We start from the raw sequence: 22,996 nt of genomic DNA, 5'->3' as shown, positions 1-22,996 counted from the left end.
GAAACAGATCTCCAGAACTTTTTCATCCTGCAAATACAAAACTCTACAACCATTAAACAACTCCCTGTCCCCTATCCCCAATCCCATCCTTTCTCTAACTCTTAATATGAATTGTTGCACAAATCCTGTTGATCTTTTCTCAGTAATGCCACAGAAATAGTAAGATTTAGTGGTATAAGGGATCTGAAAGGTTCCCGACACAACTTTTATGATATGTATGAGTGGCCTTCAAAATTTTCATAATAAATGGTTATCTGGTTTTAGTTTGCACACATCAAAAACACAGCAAACAGTCACATCATTCTTGAACACTTATTAGTAGTAGCAATTCTTCTTTATGTTGCACTAAAATCTTTCTCCCTCTTATTTTGTAACAATGATGTTATTTCAGCCTACCATAGCTAATAGACTAATCTGCCTCTTATGAAATTCCTTCAAAATTTTACAGAGAGCATTGTATTTTTCCAATTTTTCTTTCCATGATCCATACACTCCTAAGTGTTTCGACCTCTCCTTATATAACATGGCTTGGGATCTTCATCATCATCCTGGCTATGAATTCAGGGCTTTACTTCATCAGTCCCTCTCAAAACACAGAACCAGAAAATGAGCTCAGTTTCATACCTATAGAGTGGGATAATAATCTTACATCTTTCGAGACACAATTACATTATTGATTCCTATTGAATACATGATCAACTAAAACCCTAACATCTTTGAATTAATTTGGACAATACAAGTATAATCCCTGCCAAAAAGTTGAGATAAGAAATTCCTCCTTTTCACCAAATGAGTTCTTATCCAACTTACTGTAAGGTACACTAAAAAGCAGCAGCTACTGCACACTGGCAATAAATATGCACCACTAAAATGTACCTAAGATGTAACTCTAAAGAGCAGGTCATCTCAGAGTTTAATCTGTTTCCTCTAGCCACATCCAGGGTTAGTTCCCGTATCTGCGATCTTGCTTCATTCACCTTCTCTCTATCTATCTTCATTACCCTAGTTCTCACCCTGTTACCAACCTCAACTATTGCTTCCAATGCTTTCACACACATACTGACAGATCATTCTGCTTATAGCACAAAGGTTCATTGTGACATTAGTAATCTGCCTTCAGTATTTACCACCGGCCACTGAATAAAGCCCAACCTAGGCATTTAATAATCAGTACCTTCTCTTAGAACAAATACCATAACTGCAATAGGGCATAATAATTCCCAGTCATAAAGACAATGCCGTCAATATGCAATATACATTAAACACACAGACTGCACATATATAACATACAATATACATATACATTCTTTCTCATATATATCAGGATTCTCCCTCACTCTCTACAGCAGTTGAACTTTCCTGTTTGCTTCCCTCCAGCAAATAAAATAAGCTTATCAAGAAATAAGACAATCCCTAGGATTTGTCATACCAGGTCAATAGGGCTCATCAGGCTGGGTTTCTCATCCCAAATTAAGTTCAATGAAATCAACAATATACATCCAAAGTCTTACTTGTTCTGTTTTGTGCCCTAAAATAAGGTACAAGGTACGCTTTGTATTTGATTTCTAAATATGAAGCACTTTTTTTGATCAAAATTAAATGCCATGAGGGGTCTCTATAACTCCTCTATACTCACCCTAATGCAGAATCCCTTCTGAGAAGTGAGGGCAAGTTCATGGATAACAACAGTATCTTAGATCCACAAAGAGCTCATCCCTTACAGAAAAAGTGTTTTGGGGAAAATAGAAATATATCTGATCTTCACCTTCCTAATTAATAAAACAGAAGTGTTAGATTAGATAACTGATAAGGTTCCCTACAAGTGCTAACACTCTGTGATTCTCTGACTCTCAATACTATCAATCTTTAGGGGGAAAAAATTCATGTATCTATCTCCAGCAGTTCCATTAATACAGGCAGATTTAGCGCAACCTGAAACAGCTAACTCATCTAGAAAACTCTCAACAGAGCAGAGCAGAGACTGCATGTAGTTTATTAAAAGAAGACTATAAAAAAATAAATAAAAGAGGATGGTAATGAGTGAAAGAATGTAAAAATGATTAATTCTTTTAAGAAGCATCATTTAAGTCAGCAGGGCTTCAGTTAAGAAGCACTCTACATCAAGTGCTTTCACAGTTCTCCAAAGGAAGAATCTTCTGTATCAATAAATTAACATTGCAATACACTCTCAAATAATCAGCATCTATTTTTAGTATGCATATCACATAGTCAAGGCTAGTAATACTATTATGAAAACCACTCACTCAACACAAAGTTTCTTTCAAGAGGGCAGCATTCAAATCATGGCCTATTCTGACAAACGTTTATGCCAAGCAGTGATTCCCAGCCTAAATTATAGAAAGCTGGGCAAATGATTAAAGTACATTTTCTGCAGAAGAAAATGTTGTAATAACTGCTTTTACAGAGAAAAATGCATAATCCAAATATATTTCCTTTAGGTGTGAGGTTACTATTATTGGACTATAAACTCCTTATAAGCAGGGGTTAAATCATATTGAGCCTGTTATCTATAACCCACAGCAGTTTGGGCTACGGCAGGCACATAAAGAAGGTAGCTTTGAAATGACTGACTATTGGGTCTAATCTGAATAACCAAGAGCTGGTAGGAGAACTGGGACCAGAGAGCACAGATTTATGAAGAAATACAAGAAAATGAGAAGGTAGTAATATGATCAGCACAAAAGTTAAGAGCCTGGAGTTCTAATACCTGTGAGTCAACAGTCTAGATTCTGACGTTGTTGACAGCAGGAGAAACAAAGTATTGAGGGAAAAGATAACCAAGATGTCAAAGACAGAGAAGCATGCCTGGAAGCCAGAAAATGAGCTGCAGAGAGAATGCTGTAGAACAGCAGTCAGCCAGTGTAGAATCAAGGCTGGGGACAGTGAGAGAACAATTGTATGGAAGTACTAGCCCTCTACTAACCTTCCAAGTAAGTTGGGGGTGTCGACCCCTAAAGAAGTTTGCCCTCAACATTCAGGTTTGGTGGAAAAAAGCAAAGTTTCATTTAAGACAAAGGGAGAGAGGACACACATGAAAACAGTTGGGCATATAAAAAAGTTTGATCATTTTACAGGCCTAGTGGAAAGGCTAGAAGTAGGACAGTGTGGGGTGCCTGGATAGGCCTGAGTAAAGGAAGTTACTACCACTGGGGCCTGGGATATATTTATATAAACAGATAATAGCATTAAGAGCAAGAAGAGAACAGGAAATAAACTGAAAGCACATTAGTGACTGGAGAAGAGGAATTCTTTACAGGTAGTCTTGTTACTGAGAAATGAGTGTTTACCAACCCTAGAATTTCAGGTAGAGCACTAGCTTGAAAAGGATACTGCAAATTTCCCCAAAGGTCAGTGAAAACTGGAATTCAGTGGTTTCTCAAATTCTCAGTATGAGGAGTGGTGAGGTATAGGAATGACTATGAATCTAAAACTATTTTTTCCCTTAAATTTGCTTGAAATTCTCAAAACTCAACCCCTGGCAATGCTTGGTTATCACCAAGGAAGGTTAAATAAAATTCCTATTTTAAGGTATTTCCAAAAGAGTCTTTTGCTAGAACCATAAAATCTAAAACAATTAGCTCAATTTTTATCAACTTTATATTTTTGGCCTGCCAAAAATACTAAAAACAAAGGTCCTAATGATTTGAGAAATGGTAAAAACATGGATACCACCCAAAAAACACAAGAACTAAGAGAGTCCAAAACCAGCATTTTCCAAATAAGTCAGTATATGTGGAGTTAACTGTGGAAATTTTCATTTGTAGATATGAAGCAAAATATAATTTCATACAGTTTTTCAGCCAAGAAAATAATCATTTGAGAGCATAATAAATGCCTACTAGTCCAGAATACCAGGCTTCAAAATTCAGGTCATTTAACCTGGCTGGCCTGGTTACCCTCAGCCGTCACTGGTTTAAACTGTTCATTGCGTGCCTTGGAGAGCCGCATGGGCCAGAGTGATGGGCTGTGACCGTCAGCACCATGCTGCTGAAGCCATGAGAGCCCATCAGGATGAGCAGCTTGGATTTCACACCCTCCCCTGCTCAGACTCTCTACCCTCCCCACTTACTTTCTCACATTTTCACTTTTCTCTAAAGATGTTGATATTATTAAAAATAAATATGAGTTCATGGAAAAGATTTCCATGGAACACCTTCTTTTATTGTATCTGTACAATGTAATTTAATTATAACGAATACTAGAAAGCTCATTTCCAATCTGTGAGAGAAAAGAATGTAGCAGAACTTATGTCCAGAATCTCTGGTGAGTTTCTGAATGATAAGGACTGCACTAGGCTCTTGTGCACAGTCCCACCTTGGATCGGAAAGTACCCTGAAGTTGTGCAGGCTTTCTTCCCTCACCTACCCTTTCTCTCCCTCAACTCCTCTGTCTTCCCCCTTACCGTGTACATATGTCTGTACATATGTATGTACTGACTCTTGTACTGCTATTTATTTATTTATTTCCTTCTTTTCTTTCTTGCCTAGATAAGGCTGTCATAGGCTCAGCCCACTGCCTAAGACAGGAAAAAGAAAGATGTTAACTTTCTCTATTGCCACTGCCTGCCCCTACTTCACTCTCTCAGATCTTTTCACATGCTATATGATCTGACTTGAAAGTAATTTAGGAGTTTGGGTAGATTTTCTGGAAACAAAGTACACAAAGACAAACTAAAACACAATATTTGTTTATGGCAGAAAAAGAGAGCTACAGACTCCTCTCCTGCATGGATGACTTACCTCTCCATGTATTTGCTTAAAATATAAACGACATCTCTATCACTATGAAGAACAACTGTTTTTTAGTATTATTCTAGATTATTTATCTTAGTTAGAAAGCTTGCTGTAACTACAGGTTGGGTATGCCTTATCTGAAGTGCGTGGGACCAAGAAGCATTTCAGATTTCAATTTTTTTTCGGATTTTGTAACATCTGCAGCATAGATACAGGTTAAGCATCCCTACTTTGAAAATCTGAAATCCTATAGGCTCCAATGAGCATTTCCTTTAAAAGTTTCAGATTTTAGAGTATTTCAGATTTTGGATTATGGATGCTTAACTTGTAGTTATTAGCACACCAAAAATATGGAAATTACTTTACTACACGAGGATATTCTTTGTAACTGCACTTGTTTAAAAATATAAGGAGGAAATATATAGATGTAATATGAAAACTGCTTCGAAATAATACAAAAGGATGCATAAAATTCATCATGCTGTAAACTTATTACTTGTGCACTTTTCTGTATGCATATTATACTTCATTAAAAAGTTTACATACAGGGCCTGCCCGTGGCTCACTCGGGAGAGTGCGGTGCTGATAAAAAGTTTACAATACAAAGAATAACAGCAGAGGAGGAGGAAGTAAAGAGGATTACAGCTGAAACAAGATTATCCATGACCTGACAACTGTTTAAATTGGATGATGAGAGCTCTTCCATTTTTCTATGTGTTTGCGGCCTTTCATTACAGAAGACGGTTTAAAATCCTACGTATAAACCTAAGAAACTCAAGCAGATACAAGATCCAGAAGCATGGTATAAAAACAGTCATCATTAAGACCAGACTCTGATTTAAAATACAGTGTATTAAAAATGAAGAATCAATGTTTCTTTATAACTTTCCTGAAAGTAACAACAATTTTTCTATGAAAAGTTCTTGGCATATTTATGAAGAAGGACTCTTCAGACTAAGATATAGAGGTGTTCTAATTCTGGTGGAAGCTTTTTCATATTTTGTTATATACTATAATTAATTTAAGGTTTTAAATATGAGAAAGAAACAATAAAAGCTAATTATTTCCTAAAAACACAGTAAATGAGCTGGTTCTAATATAAGCAAAACTAAGAGTTCTAGTACATCATATGAACTATGTTTGGACATCATTTGCATTAATCCTACTTTATTCATTCTCTTCTCAGGTGTGCCCCACCACCACCACCACCACCACCACTACCACTTGTTAAGAGTCAATAACATTTATCAAGCTACTATGGAGACAACTAGCAGTTCAAGAAAGACAAAATGTTAAATAGTGATTGCTTTTACAGAAAAAAACTACCCCAAAATATACAAGCCTCCCTGGTTTTTCTAATACAAGTCATTTACAGCAGGCACCTTTTGTCAAGCAGTTAATGGAGTTTGCCTTTGGAGGGAATGTTTTCTACTTAGCTGAAAAACAGAATCGGTTGCATTGGAACACATCAATAAATTCAAATTTGTCTTTAGTTTTTCTTAGAACACCTCATTGCATTCAAAAGAACTGCATATCATTACATATAGGAATTCCCCAACTTACTGAAGGGTTGTGTTCTAAAAGCTCATCCATAAATCAGCTCTCTAGAACTCAGATCACACTTTCCCATTGAAATTATTTTATAAAGGGTACTTAGGCCATCAGGCCACCCCACAGAAATCTACAAAGCTCAAGTTTATTAAAAGTATTGTGTTTTACTAAAGCACTGTGTTGTTTTTTTTCCAACTAACTACATAGAACCATTATTTCTTTGGTAAATGCAATAGGGATTCTAGAAATATTCCTCAGTGCTCCATGCGTGCACTGCACACATACACACACACACACACATTTTACTGAAGAACACTATGGTTACCTCTGTTGCTCAGGATGTGGTGCTCAAATCTAAGCACTTGTAACATGAAATAACGATACATAGCTAACACCAATCAAGCCCCAGAAAAAATACTTCTCCAAATATCTTGGCTTCTGTCCACTAATCAAAAGATTACTCTATCTGAAGTTTCCTGGGGACTTGTGAGTTGTACTGCTGTCAACTTAAGAGAGGATTCTGCTTTGAAAATTCCAAGTAAACACACAGAAGCAGTGTTTAGACAAGGGGCTCTTGCATTTGAAGGCTGGGGGAGGTTGGGGTTCTAGAGCTTATTAAAGGGGCAGTAGTCATGGAAGCTTCTGTAGGAACTGTTCTTACTAGATCTCATAGATACTGTGCAGAGTCTTACAAGCAGATGGTGAATTGTAACTTCCACCAGGTTTATCATCCAGAAATATGATTTAAAAAATTAGAAACTTCCTAATAATCACTTTTAATATATATTTTTTAAATGTTTATAAACTCGAAGAAACAATAAATTACACATTACTTCTGTGAACTTTAGCTATATCCAAAGCCACAACAAGAATTTCTCCTCCCCAACTGCAGAGATGGGGGGTGGTGTGACGGGCCTGCACAGCAGCCAGAATGATAGTTTCTCGATAATAGCAACAGGCCCTCCCTCAGCCAGAGAGAGATGCCAGTAGGAGTTTGTGGAAAGCAGTGTGTAAGGAGAGGGCCGCCTATATTTAGTGTCTGCTTTTCTACTCCACCCAAATGCATCTAGATTTCACTGCTTTGAAGATTTTTAAACCACCAAATTGTTTTTGTGGATGCAAGTAAAAGTTGTAAAAAATTGCTGAGATAAAATAATTTCAAATATTTATACTTTCTTGTATGCCTGGTCACCAGACAATTTAAAAGAAAAATACATACGGATTCAATACTTGCATAAAACTAGCTACTCTATTATTCAGGCCAAATTTATTGTTGCTTATTTTTTCAAGTTCAGAATTTCATCAGTATACTTCAGTTATGCAGTGCTACCCATCATAAGATTTTTAATGTATTTTTATAAAGCTCAAATCCAGAAAATGACACAACTTTCCAGAGACCACCATAGAACCATATCAGAACTCAAGAATTACAGATCCCTCCCAGTCTCAAACTCAGCTGAGTTCTATTCCACTTGCCTGCATAGGTGTTGGCCTTGTTTAGGAGGTCTGTGCAGGCATGCATATCAGCGAAAGCCCGGATTCCTAAACAGTTGACAGGGTGAAGCTGGGATTCCAAAAATTCACAGCAAGTCTTCTTCACATCCTGTAACTGTAACAGACCAGCTGCTGGGAGAAGTACCTGCAAAACACAAGTAAACGTGCTCAGACAATTTGGTTGGGAAAACATCTCTATTTACTGCTTCCACATAGGGTGCAAGAGGTCCAGCCATAGCTTATAATCTCAATCCACACTGAATATTTCATAGAAAACCAATGTAGCAATTATTTGCAAAAATGGTGATGACTCTTCACATTCCCCATAGTTTCCATGGAATCTTTCAAAGGTCTCCTCTTCTTGGTCACAAGAATTTAAGAGAAATCAGATCATATTAGATAAATGGTTCATTTTATAAGAATAAATAAAATGTTCCTTTGAATTTAATAGCCCCGGCATCCACTTTCCCTCTTGCCTAATCCAAAAAACACAAATTATTAGTATGCTAGAGTGCTACGGTTCAATGAACATAGTTTTGTTCCCTTAGTTCAAGCAGTCATGAGCTTCAGTGGTTTGTGGGGAAGGGGTGGGCCCAGAGTCATACATACCACAATAAAGCCTTTGCTGAAGACCTGTGTTTCCACTCTCTGAATAACACAACAATCTGCCTTTCTTAGAGGTAGAACAATTTTAAATTCAACAGTCTCCAGCTACAAGCAGACAGTTTCTCTAGAATGTAATATATATGCTAAAAAGGAAAACATATGAGGTAATTACCTAATAATAACTTTTAAATTTGTACTTTTATTTGACCAACTCCAGGCAATTTTATATTAAGTATTAGTTATTCTGTGAGATTTAACCACTATCTTCACTATAAATACTATATCCAACACTACAACTGCTTTTGAAGTAGGTCAATAATGGAAACATTTTTCCTTGTAAGTGAAGGACCATAACTGAAAGTCAAATTAAGGAGGAAAACATCATTTTAAAAAGTTACTGAATATCTGTTGTTCTTTTATAAAAGCCAAAACAGAGGAAAAAAAAAAAAAAAAACCTCTCAACTATTTAGAACAATGGTCAATTTTAGAAAAGATCACATTAGCATAAAGAAATAAATAAAACCTTCTAAGTTCCTTCAGGAATTGACTTTCCTATATGCCACACTGCAGCCCAAAGAGAACAGAGAAAAAAACTACTGTTTATGAATATTGTAGTGGATCGAATTATGTCCCCCAAAAACTCCCTGAGGCTTGAATTGTGTCCCCCAAGTTTTATGTATTAGAAACTTAGCCCCACTGTGACTGTTGAGAGGGTGGGAAATCCTATTATGGTTAATTGAAAGATGGGGCCTTGAAGAGGTGATTAGATTGTAGGACCATAACGTATTGAATGGATTAAAAATGGTGGTCATAGGCGTGGTTTTGAGGGCTTTAAAAGAAGAGAGAGGAAAGTCTGTCTCTTTCTCTGTACTCTCCGCTCCACCATTTCACAACGTGATACCCTGCACCACTGTTGCTACTACCAAGACCCTCACCAAATGTGTTCCCTGGACTTTGGACTTCCCAGCCTCAGAAACTGTAAGCAATAAATTTCGTTTTCTTTCTAAATTACCCAATTCCAGGTATTTTGTTATAAGCAACAGAAACAGACCAATACAAATATCTTTTATGATTTTCCTATACCTGTGTAAATAACATGGAAAAGAAAGAAAGCACTCACATCTCTCTGTAAAACTACGTTTATTTTCTGAAAGGAAGCACAGAGGCTTTAACTCTTGGATCTAAAGGCTGTGTGTGTGTGCTGGGCGGGTTAAGGGTATGTGTGCACACACATACACAATCAGATAGTAATTAACAGAATTAAGGACTAAAAGGGTGATTTTTTTTTTTCTGGTGTTTTAGCCCAACTCCACCAACTAATATTAATTTTCTCTAAAAAAAAAAAAAAAAAAAAGGAAACAGTATTTAACAATAACGTCTTTTCCTTCTGAATTTAAGAGAAAGTATAAATACTTGTAATGCTGTTATAGCCAAACCTATTGCATAATATATATAGTGTGTTTCATTATGTTACGAGAATGAATCTCTATGGAAGGCTTTAATATGTTGATAACTTTCAAATTGGAGGTTTTCTATTCTGGTATAATTGTGCTCTGAAGCAACGTAAAGTACATTCCAAGATGCTTAATAGTGTAGCCATTTAATTCAGCAAATACATATAGTTTAGAAAGTAGCCCACAGTGGAATATTAAATCTCTATGAAACTTGCACAAATAGTAATGAACGCACATCTAATCGGCATTTTCCCAGAGACTACACAGTGTAGTATAGCAGTATTTAAACTCATAACAAAGAAGGGGGGTTGGGGGGGTGACTGAGCAGAAACAGGCTCACTTGCATGAAGATACCTCAAAAAGTTCATGGAAAGATCCATATTATCTTTTAATTGTAGTTTTCCATGAACTTTTTGAAGTACCCTCATACATTGTTGATGGGAGTATATATTGGTTCAACCTCCATGAAGAACAATTTGTTTATTTCAATGAAAATTTAAAATGCACATATCCTCTGACCCAAAAATTTAACCTACAGTTACACTCACATATGCATCAAATCTCATATGTGCAAGATAATCATTACAAAATTATTGTGGGTGATAGCAGAAGTTAGAAAAAGCCTAAATGTCCATTATAAGGAGAACGGTTAAATAATTATAATCATCCATTCTATAGAAAACTTTACAGTCATTCAAAAGAAAAAAGAAACTATACAGTTGGGACAATTTCTAAGATATATTCTTAGGTGAAAAACATCAGTAATTGGTACATATGCTAACATAAACACCCACATATATATACACCCATCTAAAAAAGTGGCTATATATAGCAGGCTTTTTAGATTTTATTTTGCTTTGATTTCAACTTCATCACTACCAAGTCCAGTTCTACCTTAATAGATTGAAATTCATAAAATTGCAGAATCTCAGATTTGTAAGAGATATAACAAGTCATTTAGGTCAGAGATACAAGAGTTATTTCAATAGTAGTCCATGTGCTTAGAAATTCAGATACAATTTTTTATTAATGGCAGTGATGAGTCAAGTTGTTCCACGCTTGGCAAACATATATTAAAAATAACTTTAATGTGAGTGAAATGTATAAAAAGTTTATTCATATTTTTCTTTTGTCAGTAAACCCTTCAAAAAGGCCTCAATTTTATGATGTAATTTTACTAGGACTAAACTTCAGAAGCTCGTAATTATGTAGTTAATTACGTATGGCTTCAAAAATAATTACTAACTGACCCAGCTTGCTAACATGACACCTGGTGACCATCACTCATAATAAAACAGGAAAACAACTGGGGCCACACCAAGTTCCTAGTTTATTTTGTGTATTCAACAGTCAGTTAAAACAAAACAAAATAAAAAATGCTCCAATTTCAGATGAACAATATCCACTCAGACAGCTGGCAGCCTGTAAGCTGGATGTCTTGAGATCAAATCAAAACAAACCTTCTTATTTTGTCTGATGAAGAAACCAAATCCTAGAGGGGTTAAACAGCTTGATCAAGTCATACAGCCAGTCATGAAAAACTAGGGATATAATCAAATTGACAAACTTTTGGTGTATTGTTCTTTTTAATACCTTCAGCCTCATCTCTAGGTACAAAATGCAAGTGCTTATATAATTTCTAAATCACCAATATTGTTCTTTTCAGCGAGAGTAATAAAGACAACAACCACTTCAACGATGAATTCTTGTAGTTGCTTCCAGTTATTGAATAATTCTATTTCAGGCATAGTGTTAAGCACTTGGTGGGCAGTAATATCTCATTATCCCCATTATATACAAGTAAATGCAGAGGCTGGGAAATGTTGGGTAACTTCCTTTAGGTCACACATCTGGTATGGAACAGGTCAAGCCTACTGTAGGAGCAATATTAACCAAAATGGGTATAATGATTTTAGATGACAAAGATAAATATTCTTGTGATAATAGTCAGAAATATATGTTAACAATTAGAAATATATTTTAAAAGTTACCTCCCATTTATTTAAATACTATAAACATTCTTTCTTAAGTATATTTATTTAAGCAAAAATTGAGTCAATGTACAAAAAAACATTAAATATTTAATAGCATCAGCAGTTCAGAATACAGCAAAATCATGAAGGTAGCACACAAATGATTGAAATTTGGAAAGCCCTGATTTGGGAGATCAGATTTCATATTCTAATCTTTCAATATCTGATATTCTCATTCCTGTGGTTTTACATATCACTGAAAAGGAAGAATGTGCTTTAATCTAGGGCTATCGTAACACGTATTACATGGCTTATTTTCTGCTGAAGTGGATAAACTGTACTATCGGTAACAATATGAGAAACAGCAATGTAAAGAGGTAATTTATTTTATTTTTTAAATTATTATTTTTAATTGACTTGTAATAATTGTACATATGTATGGGGTACAGAGTGATATTTCAACAATAATTTATTGTATATTTTCAAATGGCTAAAGAGAAGAGTTCAAATGTTCTCAACATAAAGAAATGATAAATGTTTGAAGTGATGGATATGAGAATTACTCTGATTTGATCATCACACATTGTACACACATATCAAAGAGGTGATTTTTCATTTTATTTTATTTTATTTTGTCAATATACAATGTGGTTGATTATTAGAGGTGATTTCTTAATCTGCTATTTATTTAGGTCACAAAATTACCTTGGGCATTATAACTCAAAGGTTCAACAAATAAATTTATGTCTTTAAAACTAATTTTTCTGGGCTCTCAAGAGCAAAGGAGCAGTTAAATAGTGCTTCTTATATGAAGTGGAATTACATAGATACAATAAGGCTCCAGATACCTAGTATTTTGATCTAATGGAAAATTTTCATTTATCTATGCTTCATTAGAATTAACTCTGAGAATGATGAAAATAAACTCTAAGATCCTGAAACATATTCCAAAACATCAAAGAAAAAGCAATTATAATTTGCTATATATTTAAAATATTAATAATATATTCTAAGAATCTAAAAGTAATTAAATCCCATATAGTGTATATACTGAGGGAAGGCCTCTCAGGTATGTTCAACCTCTAGGAAAAATGTCAAGTGGGCAGCAAATGTAAAGGGGCCCTCGCCCCTCTTTCCCAAATTTTCTTCCTTTAGTTCTATCCCATCAACCCTGAGCCTCTTCAGTGAGACCCTTGTGTTCTCACCATGGGCTCAGTTCCTTTCAAGTCACTACTAATAGCATTGCTTCATTCCATTTGCTTTGCAGCATTTACACAGTCAAAACTGATCTTATGTATTTGTTCCCATGTTTACTGTCTCTCTCCCTGAGAAGAAATATAAGCTCTATGACAACAGGATCACATCTGTTTTACCCCCTGCTATATCCTCAGGTCCTAGAAGAACACCTAGGTGCTTCATTAATGAATCAACCTGAATGTAAATTAATTTGTTGCTCCCATGGGTATTTGTGTTTTAAAAGAGATACAATTTTGAATGTCCTCTGAGCCAGAATTATGAACTATTTCTAGGAACATATCTGTATGGGATACTTGGTGGTCTTACCTCAAATCCTCTCAGCACTACCTCTTGCTAAAGCCACTGCTGCAGTGACTAGGTCCCAGCACACTTTGATTGCCTTTGTGAAAACGTAACTTAACAGTGCCTCAGCCCAGCCCCCACCATATCTTTCTCTGGCTTCCTACCCCAGGATGTGGGTGACACACTGAGCACTCGCACCTGCACAACCTAGAAGCACACGGGAAAGAGCGTTCTGGGGCCACCCTCGATCAGTGGAGAATGGTCCCAAGGAAGGCAAATGCTTCCTCCTTTCACTTTCCAAGCAAATTTCTGAGACACATTTTTCATAAGGCTCTTCAAAAGGTACTAGTGAGAATAAACATGTCACACCTAGCTGTGGCCATATTTATACCATAACTTTGAACTGGTTTTCCCTCCTTTCCAGTTCAAATCCCTCATTCACTTACTATTCTTCCCTGGGATCATTTCTCAAATAAACTAAATGCACACAAGCCTTGTTTTCAGAGGAACCCCAGGCAATCGCACAAAGGAACAAATTGTGAATGTGGACATACTTAGCTATGAATATTAATTATAGTGCTGTTGACAATATCGAAAATCACAAAGAGCTTAAATGCCCAATCCAATAACAAGACAGATGAAGTCAATTCTACAATATCAATAAAATTGAGTATTTTGCAGCCATTAAAGGAGATGTAGCACAAAAATATTTAATGACTTGGAAAAGATATTCCTAATACATTTAGTATAAAAAGCTAGTTTCTCAACAGAATATACAGTATGATTCCTTTTTATGGAAACACACATACATAAACACAAAGACAGTACCAGAGGGATACAGCACATTTGTTAACATGGGTTGTCTCTGATTAGCAGTTGTATAGAAGTTTTCAATTTGCTTAGTTTTACTGATTTAAAAATTTTCTAAATTTCCTATAATGAGAGAGTTCCAGTCAAGATGGCAGAACAGACAGTTCCCAGCGTCACCCTCTCCCACAAATCAACCAAATTTACAACTATAAAAATGTAACATCAGCCAAGCTGGGGCAGCTGGAGCTCAGGGGAAAAGGAGGAGAGACCTACGGAGTTCACGAAGGTGGGAGAAACTACGATGAGAGAAAGAAAAAGCTGCTCTGAGCATTTCGGGCTGTGGCTGCTTTAAGGCTCAAGCTGCTGAGCGCATGGAGTAGGAGCCGGCGGAAGCCGCAGCTGTGCCCTTCAGATGAAGTTGCTTGGAGGCAGCAGGAAAGAAGAGGCCTTGGTGGCCCCCAGGACAGCAAGACCACTAATAGGGTTCCCATGGACCCACATAGGAGCGAGGATCCAGAACAACTGAAAACAGTGAGCCATTCAGAGGCCGGTGAGTCACAGGGCCTATCCCATGGGAAGGTTTGGAGCATGGGCAGACAGGCCCACCAGAAGAAAACTGGGACACAGCAAGGACAGCCGACCTACCCCCCAATCAGCACAGGACCACTCAGAGGAGACTGGTCAGGAATGCAGAATTGCACGGGGTGCAGTTTGATTAAAAAACTCAGGCCCAGATCAGAGATTTTACAGAACACAGGTCCACTGGGTCTCTGGAGAGCCAGAAGTACCTATAAGATCAACCATTAAACCCTGAGCTGCACAAAAAGCCTTCCCTAGGGAAACAGCAGCAAAGTAGCAATTTAAACAACCACACAGCTCAAGTACTGGTTCCCACAGGAATTTCCCCCCTGTTAGAAGCAAAGGACAAATAATTAGTTCCGGCCCAGGCACACCACCAGCACCTTGGCGCCTGCCTGGGAACTGGAGGCTTGGATCTGGGGACCAGGGACTGGACCCCACTCCCACTTCCAGGCAAACTGGGCCAGTGCCTCGGGGCCAGCCCAGGGACCTGAGGCATGGAGAAGGGGACTGGACCCCCTCCCACAACCAGGCACACCGTGCCAGCACTTCAGGGCCCGCCCAGGGACCTGAGGCATGGAAAAGGGGACTTGACCTCTCTCCCACTGACAGCACCTCGGGGACACTGACCGCACCTCGAGGCTCACCCAGGGACCCAGGGCATGGAGAAAGGGACTGGACCACCCTTGCACAACCAGGCACACTGTGCCAGCGCCTTGGGGCCCACTCAGCAACCTGGGGTATCGAGTCGGGGACTGGATCACCCTCCCACAACCAGGCACAACATGCCAGCACCTCAGAGACCCAGGGCATGGAGAAGGGGACCGGACCTCTCTCCCACAACCAGGCTCATCATACCAGTGCCTCAGGGCCTGCCCGGGGACCCGAGACAGGGAGAAGGGGACCATATACACCCCACAACCAGGCATACTGCCAGTGCCAAGGAGCATGCCAAAAACAGCACCTCCACGTGGGTGGCCCACCACAGCCACCACAACAATCATGGCTGCCGCAAAAGTGGCTAGATGTCACAACCACCACGCAGATGGTCCACCAACCACCAGAGTGCATTCACACAAGAGTCACCAGCAGAGACAGAAAAGAAGAGGATGTCTCTTTCCACAAAACCCATTTCAGAGTGACAGAAGAAGTATCTGCTCTATGATAATACTGGGGGACCTGATCACAGCTCTCAGCATTGGACAGATCATCTAGGCAACAAGTTAACGGAGTAACTATTATTCTTTCAGAAGGAGAGAAGAAATCTAGGGCAATTGCGGGGGAGGGGGAAGACATTGGACAAGGAGCATAAAGAATAATTACGATTTGCAACAATATATATGCTAGTAATATTGATTTAATCAACATATCTCAATGTTCAACCCCAAAAATATGTATAATTGATTTTGATTAAATAAATAAAATAAATTTAAAAAATAAACAAACAAATAAATAAATTTCCTATAATGAATACACACCATTCAAATGGTCACATTATTTAAAGGAAAGTCAGGAAGAAGCAAGTAAAGCAATGCCCTTCTGGATCTCTAGAATTCTAGCCAATGTAGCCATGGGTAAAAGGAGCTATTTACAGAATGTGGCTTCTCCAGTGACTATAGTGACTGTCTCACTTTGGCCTGTCCTCTGAGCATCATGAGTCTCAAAAGCCTCTGATCAACAAGTTAGTGTTTTATAGAACATTAACTAGGCTCTATATGTTACTCTTGTTGTGTGACTAGCAATATCTTTAAATGTTTGGAGAGACATGAAGAACATGGCCCCCTAATTAAATAAACCTGACTTAAAATACTATCCTTCTGGAAAACATTAAAAAAATTTTTTTTCATTTAGATATGCTGATTTCCAACAAATGGAGACAAATAAAAGGCTACACATTCTATACTGTGGAGATGCTTTCTTCAATGAACAAAGAAGTGAGGGGGAAACCCACCTCACTTCTTCGTTTAGCGAAGACAAGTGGAACACTAGACACAGAAGATTAGTGAAGACAAGTGGAACACTAGACACAGAAGACAACTGAGCCAAACAATCAGCATCCGTATGACACCCTTACACCAACTGCACATTTTAAAGTAAGACGCTTTCATCCTACTTCACATTGTCTGACAAACAAAATTACATATAAAATGTTTCAGTTAGACAAGCTCACTCCTTCTGCATGGCTATTAGGACCTGTAGTTTATTTTCAGCTTGGGCATTTACTCCATAGGGGGAAATACTTTATCTAGCAAGTATTTTAAATCCTGACATTAGCAGTTTGTTTATTAGGAAGAGAAAACCAAGGGGTCTGATATGCTCCATATATAAGACTGTCAGATGTTTAAGAAAACATACAGATATGAAACTCACAGCACAGTCACTGTTAACCTCACTGTAAGTGCACTGCTAAAAAGCAGGTTTTTATTAATTCCCAGCCATTTTATATTTCTACCTGGCTTTGCAAGCCAGGAATAAGCTGAAAACAAACAAGGAAACAGTTGTCCAAAGGGCATGGTCAAAGGGAAGACATTATCCCCAAACTTAAAGAAGCTATATGTTGGTGGACTAAAAAATAAAAAATAAAAAAATCTCACTTAAAAAAAAAAAAAAAAAAAAAGTCTCACTATAAAATATAATCTATAACTTTAATTAACACACACCTTCTAAAATCTGTATTCAGTCCCCAATTTATAAATAAGCCATGTTCCACAAGTTCTTCTCAATTGGCTGCTTGACACTCACTGCACATTTACTCTCAGAAACAGTGATAGAAATGGTTATAAACCACAATATCAGTGAATATAACAATACTATTTGACTGCTGTGACCTCATCCGGGTGTGGGGTACAGGAAAGAAGAAACAAAGTTTCCTTCCTCTTTCTGGGATGTAGGGCTGGCCTCCTGCAGAGTTTTGACATAAGAAATGTTTGTCCTTGGCATCCTGCCATCTCCTTATTGACACTTTTCAAAACCCTAAGCCTCAGCCACCAGGAGCCAGCCCTCTTCTCTGTGCACCCAACTATGACTCTCCACCCAGATGTGCCTTTCCTGATTGCTAAGTGTTTCATCCTCACCTCCCTCCAACCTCACCTCCTCTCTCCCAACACACCCCTAACCCAAGCTGTACCCCTCAGGATAGCTACTTCCAGCTGGGTAAAAAAAAAAAAAAAAAAAAAATTATTATTAGCTCACATTAATGGTTAATAATACAAGATCTTCCAGAACAAATCCCTTTCAGAGGTATTTAAAGTATAAAAAGAGGCTGACTCTCTTAAGCAGAATATACCTACAATTGGTGGAATTTCCAATGCTATAATTAATGGAGTGAAAAAGCAAAAGTAGTATGGAAAGAAGAACTTTGGGGGCAACGTGGACTTCAGGCAGCCTGAAAACCATTTCTTCTAACACTATCCTTTTTACTCTTCAAGGTAGATTCCTTTATTATTCATTTGAGCCACTGTCAAATAAGTTGGAGTTTTAAGAGAAACCTTGGTTTAGTTAAAAATAATGGAAGTAGCAGACCCAATTCCAGCTCAAATGCCCCTCGGGGTCTCTAACTGGTGCCTTTCTCCTATTAGGCATCAGTAACCTGGCCTTACCTTGCTGTGCACTGACCAGTTCACAGAGGCTGAAATCCTGACACTAAGTCCTTGCCCAGAGGATGCAGATTGCTTGTTCCCAGACTCTCCTCCTCCTGTCTCATTCCTGCCAGGACCTCTTGCCTGGCTCAACTTCCACTCATCATACAAGGCCTGTCTATCCTAGTTTGCATTCACTCATTATTCACTTAACAAATATTTATTGAGTATCTAACATGCACCAATCACTAATCCAGGTTCTAGGAAACGGCAGTGAACAAAAGAGACAGATATACCATACCAGCCATCCTAGAACTTAAGACTGTAACAGGAGTACTTCCATTTAGCAGGGGCAGGTGCAATTTCCACCATTCCAATACTCCTGCCCTTCAAAGTGGTCTTTGGATCCCAATGTCTAAAGTCCACAGGCACTGAAGGACTGAGGCTGAGAATCAGGAGCTGTGCATATTAATCCCCAATCTGTCACTGAGTTCCTATAATGTCTCAAGGGCACAAAAGAGTTAATATAAAAAGAATGGAGAATGGAAGCCATACCACAGGCTTTAGAGTCAGAGAATTCTGGGCTGAATCTGGTTTGGATATACTCCATACTAGCTATGTGACCTGGAAAATCAGCCCCTATGAACTAAAATTTTCTCAATTGTTAAAAACACTAACCCCCTGTCCAGGATGTTTTAAAAAAACAAACGAGTAAAGTGACTGAAACACAGACGGTAGGCAGCCCCTTCTTCCCAAATATTATTATCATTTATCAGAATTAATCCACTTTAATCTCCTATCCCTTAGTTCCTCCTCTCTAAAATCACTACAAACCAAAAAAAAAAAAAAAAAAAAAAAAGACTGCTATTCTCTCAACTAACTGAACATGCATTTTGCTCCTTAATGATGAAAATTTCCTTATGTATTTCCATTGGATCCTTTAAGATTCCTCCTTTCCACAATCTCAGAATTTCATGAATAACTAAAGAACAGACTAACAGACTATCACTGAGTTCACAATCACCTTCCCAGAACAGAATTTAAATGGGTTAAATCAGGGTGGTAAGTTGAGGCATCAACCCACTATTTACAGAAGAAAATAGAGACCAACAAGTACTCTCAGTAGGCCTCAAAAACCTTTTTTAAAAAATTAAAACATATGAAAGCAAGTTTAAGGGACCAAGATTATCAGTTAACTCAAAGAACAGAGGTTAGATATAAATCTCTTAATACAAGGGACTAATGATACTTCTGGCTTTTCATAGGTGGTGCATGGGTACATTTATGACAACTGTGGATGGTAATTGCCAAATTAACTGTCAAACATAATTGTTGAAATAATTTATGTTCGTTGCCTCCTTTTGTGGGAGTCATTCCTTAGACCAAGGGAAGTAATCCAAACAGCTGCTCAGGGCACTGTATTACCTTATTACATACAACTCCCTACCCTTCCTCCTATTTTTTCCTCTCCTCTCTCTCTCTCTACCTCTTGCCTTTTCTTCTATGCCTGCTCCTTTTTCATCTTCTTTCTAAATAGATTTATATCACTCAGAGGCCCCCACAGATTACCAAGTTTAGTCCAATGGGATTTTTTTTAAGGCTAAAGAGGCTGCTAATCATTTTAAAACATTTTTGTTTTCTCAACTATAATACTAAATCAAACACAGGTACACAGACAGGCATGCACATGCACACACGTACACATGTCACACAATCTTACTCCTTGGACAAGTAGCTCTTTGTTGATTGCACATTATTTTTCACCAGAAATTATTTTATATACTCTCCTCCCAACCTCTATCAGTATCAATATTCATACACCAATAAAAAGTGAGAAAATACCTAATAGCAAAGTGCATGTTAAGGGGAAAAAAAATCTCATTTAATAGGCAATTAAATAACTTCACCTTACTGATAGCCTGTCTCTGACCCAAACTAGAGCTTAATTACAGAGTATGTGTTATTCTCGGTGTTCCTCATCAAAGTACTTTAAGCCTTATTCACAACAGCCAAAACTTTAAATATACATTGCCATCAACATGCTAAATTGTAGTAAATCCATACTCAGCAATAAAGAGAAGCAAACTACTAAAACACACGACATAGATGAATCTCACAAATATTATGCTGTGCAAAAGAAATCAGTCTCAAAAAAATACATGCTGTATGATTTTATTTATATGAAGTTCAAGTTCAAGAACAGGCAAAACTAATCAATCGTAACGGAAATCATATCAGTGGTTGTCTGGAAAGGGGTGGGAATTTGTTGAGAAAAGACTTGAGATTGTAAGTGCTCAATATCTTGATTGGAATGTGGGTTAATGAGGTGTGCATTTGTTAAAACTTAGCAAACCAAACAGTTAAGATCTATGGTATATAAGTTATGCCCCACTAGGGGAAACAAACAAAAAATGAGTCCTTTAAATGCACACTAAAAGATTAGCCAGAGGTCAAGGGTCAGAAATTGTAAGCCATGAAGTGAAACTTGCAATGGAAAATCATAGAATCCAAAATAAGAATAAAACAAACAAATGTATTATGTGATCAAATTTCTACAGTAGTATTCATAAACTTAATTTAAAACAGCAACTTGTGAATACTAGTGATATAGCTATATTCTATTTTCACAAGAAATAAAGTTTTCATAAATTATATATCCTGAGGAAAGGCACAAGTACACTAAAACCTGATTATCAGAAGCACATTAATTTTATTACCCTAACAATGAAATTAAGACAACGAAGTCCAAAAGATAATATTTTTAAAAATTGTATGTCAAAATGCTAGGGTTTATAAAATCTTTGAGTGGTCTCAAATCAAACATGCCAGAACCACAGATAATTTAACAACTCCAGACTCTCACCACCTAGACTGGTTTGGAGAGACATATCTTGAATGCTGGCAACCAGCCTGATACAAATGTGCTATCCCATACACAGGCTCCATACCTAAACATGACGCAAATATCAAAGATCAAGAAAAAATTCCATGTAATAAGGACTTTGACTTATTTCTATTTTCTCATTCCTGTTCAAATTATTATAGCACTTAAAAGATTCATAATCAGGATGGAGTCATTTTTCGTTCAAGATAAATGCCTTTTATGTATCACACTGACGCTTCCTAAAATATGAATCTCAAAATGACTCAACTGTATGGACATCTTCAAAGATTATATATTTTAATGATATAAAGCCACAAGTAACTTAACTACTAATGCTTCTTCAGTACCTAGCTTTGACCCAAACAAGGTCTTAAAAAAACACTTCAAGTGTGATATTCATCTAGTTTTACAAGATGTTCTTATAAGAAGGCTGCTAGGTTTTCTCAAGCTAGCTGACCTCAATGCCTTTTCCATACTAAATTTTAAATAATAAGCTTTCCTATTTGTTCTGAACTCTTTAACTTATATAGAATAAAACACAACTGAACGGGAATGATTGAAGAATGGATGTTCCAGTTGGTCAAATATTTTGATTAAAATTATGAGAATTATCAAATTCAGACTTAAAATATAATTAACATCAAAACTCATTGTAAATAATTTAAAATTTTAGACCTCTAGATAATAATAATAAACTTAAATTATCACTACCCAGGTGAAGAGATAAAATACCAAATTAACATATTTTGGGTTATCAGAACATCAGATAAATTCATTCCAATTATATGACTTCCTATTGCTACACCATAAACAACTAATCCTGAAGGTTTGATTAAAGGAATTTTTGATTGTTTTAAGTTTTAACCTGTTTTCTCTAAGCACATCACGTGCCAAAACTCTTTTACTCACAAAGAACTGACTCTCTGTCTCATAAGAGGAAGAAAACATAAACAGAAAAGCAACAAGCCCCCTTCCTAGACTCTGCTGGGTGAAATATCACTTTTCCTTTTTACATGACAAACCAATGGAACAGGCTGTTATAAATCAAAGATTTATCACAGTACTACAATTATCCCAGAGTGTTGTCTCCACACTAACTCAAATATACAAGACTCACTCGGTGGAGAAAATTCTACAGCAAATTAAGAATATTTTTATATGTTCTGATTCAGAATATAAAGAGGGAAAGGTCATAGGAGCCATTTTCTACCCAGTAATTCCAAATAATCTTAACGAGTTCTTCTTGATCTCAAGTCTTATTGCTGCCCATTTCTTATTTCTGTTCAACATTCATTGAGCATTTTAATATTTTTGCAAGATTTAACTGGTATATTTTGCAGCATTCCTATGGACTGTCAAAGCATTATTAGCATCATTTAATAGCTGAGAAACAGAAAGTTTAATCTCTTACTCAAGGCCATTGTTAAAGTCAATAGAAAACTCAAGATTTGAGCTCTGAATTCTAATATAATAATCAGCCAGAGTCCACTGGCCCATGAAGTTTTCTAGCAGAAAATTTCTCAGGGCTCCTTATTATTATTTTCTGAGCCACTCAACAGTAATTTAAATATACAGCATTATATACTTAATTTAAATGATCTTATCCTAAGAGGTCATTAAAACATTTACAAAACTGCGCAGTAGATGTTGCTGTTCACCTTGAAGATGCACCTTCTACTAAACTCCTTTGCTACTTGGGCAATTTCTAAGTGTGTGGCTAAGAATGAAGAACAGTCAGCCAATCAATACAGATGGAGGGCAGTGCTGAAGTAGC

At 37.1% G+C, this 22,996-nt stretch overlaps 1 protein-coding gene across 2 annotated transcripts in view; it reads right to left on the bottom strand.

Annotated features, from left to right (window-relative positions):
* The window catches only part of KLHL2 (kelch like family member 2), a 102,187-nt gene that overhangs the window by 30,225 nt on the left and 48,966 nt on the right, over nt 1-22,996 (bottom strand). For both annotated transcript variants that reach the window (XM_063108183.1, XM_063108184.1), the window contains one exon: nt 7,782-7,944. In XM_063108183.1, coding sequence (XP_062964253.1) covers nt 7,782-7,944 — 163 coding nt within the window. The remainder of the gene's footprint in view (nt 1-7,781; nt 7,945-22,996) is intronic.

This window comes from Cynocephalus volans, chromosome 9 (assembly GCF_027409185.1).
Source record: "Cynocephalus volans isolate mCynVol1 chromosome 9, mCynVol1.pri, whole genome shotgun sequence".
NCBI classification, from domain to species: domain Eukaryota; kingdom Metazoa; phylum Chordata; class Mammalia; order Dermoptera; family Cynocephalidae; genus Cynocephalus; species Cynocephalus volans.
The sequence above is the reverse complement of the archived record's forward strand: the minus strand, read 5'-3'. Positions and strand labels throughout refer to the sequence as shown.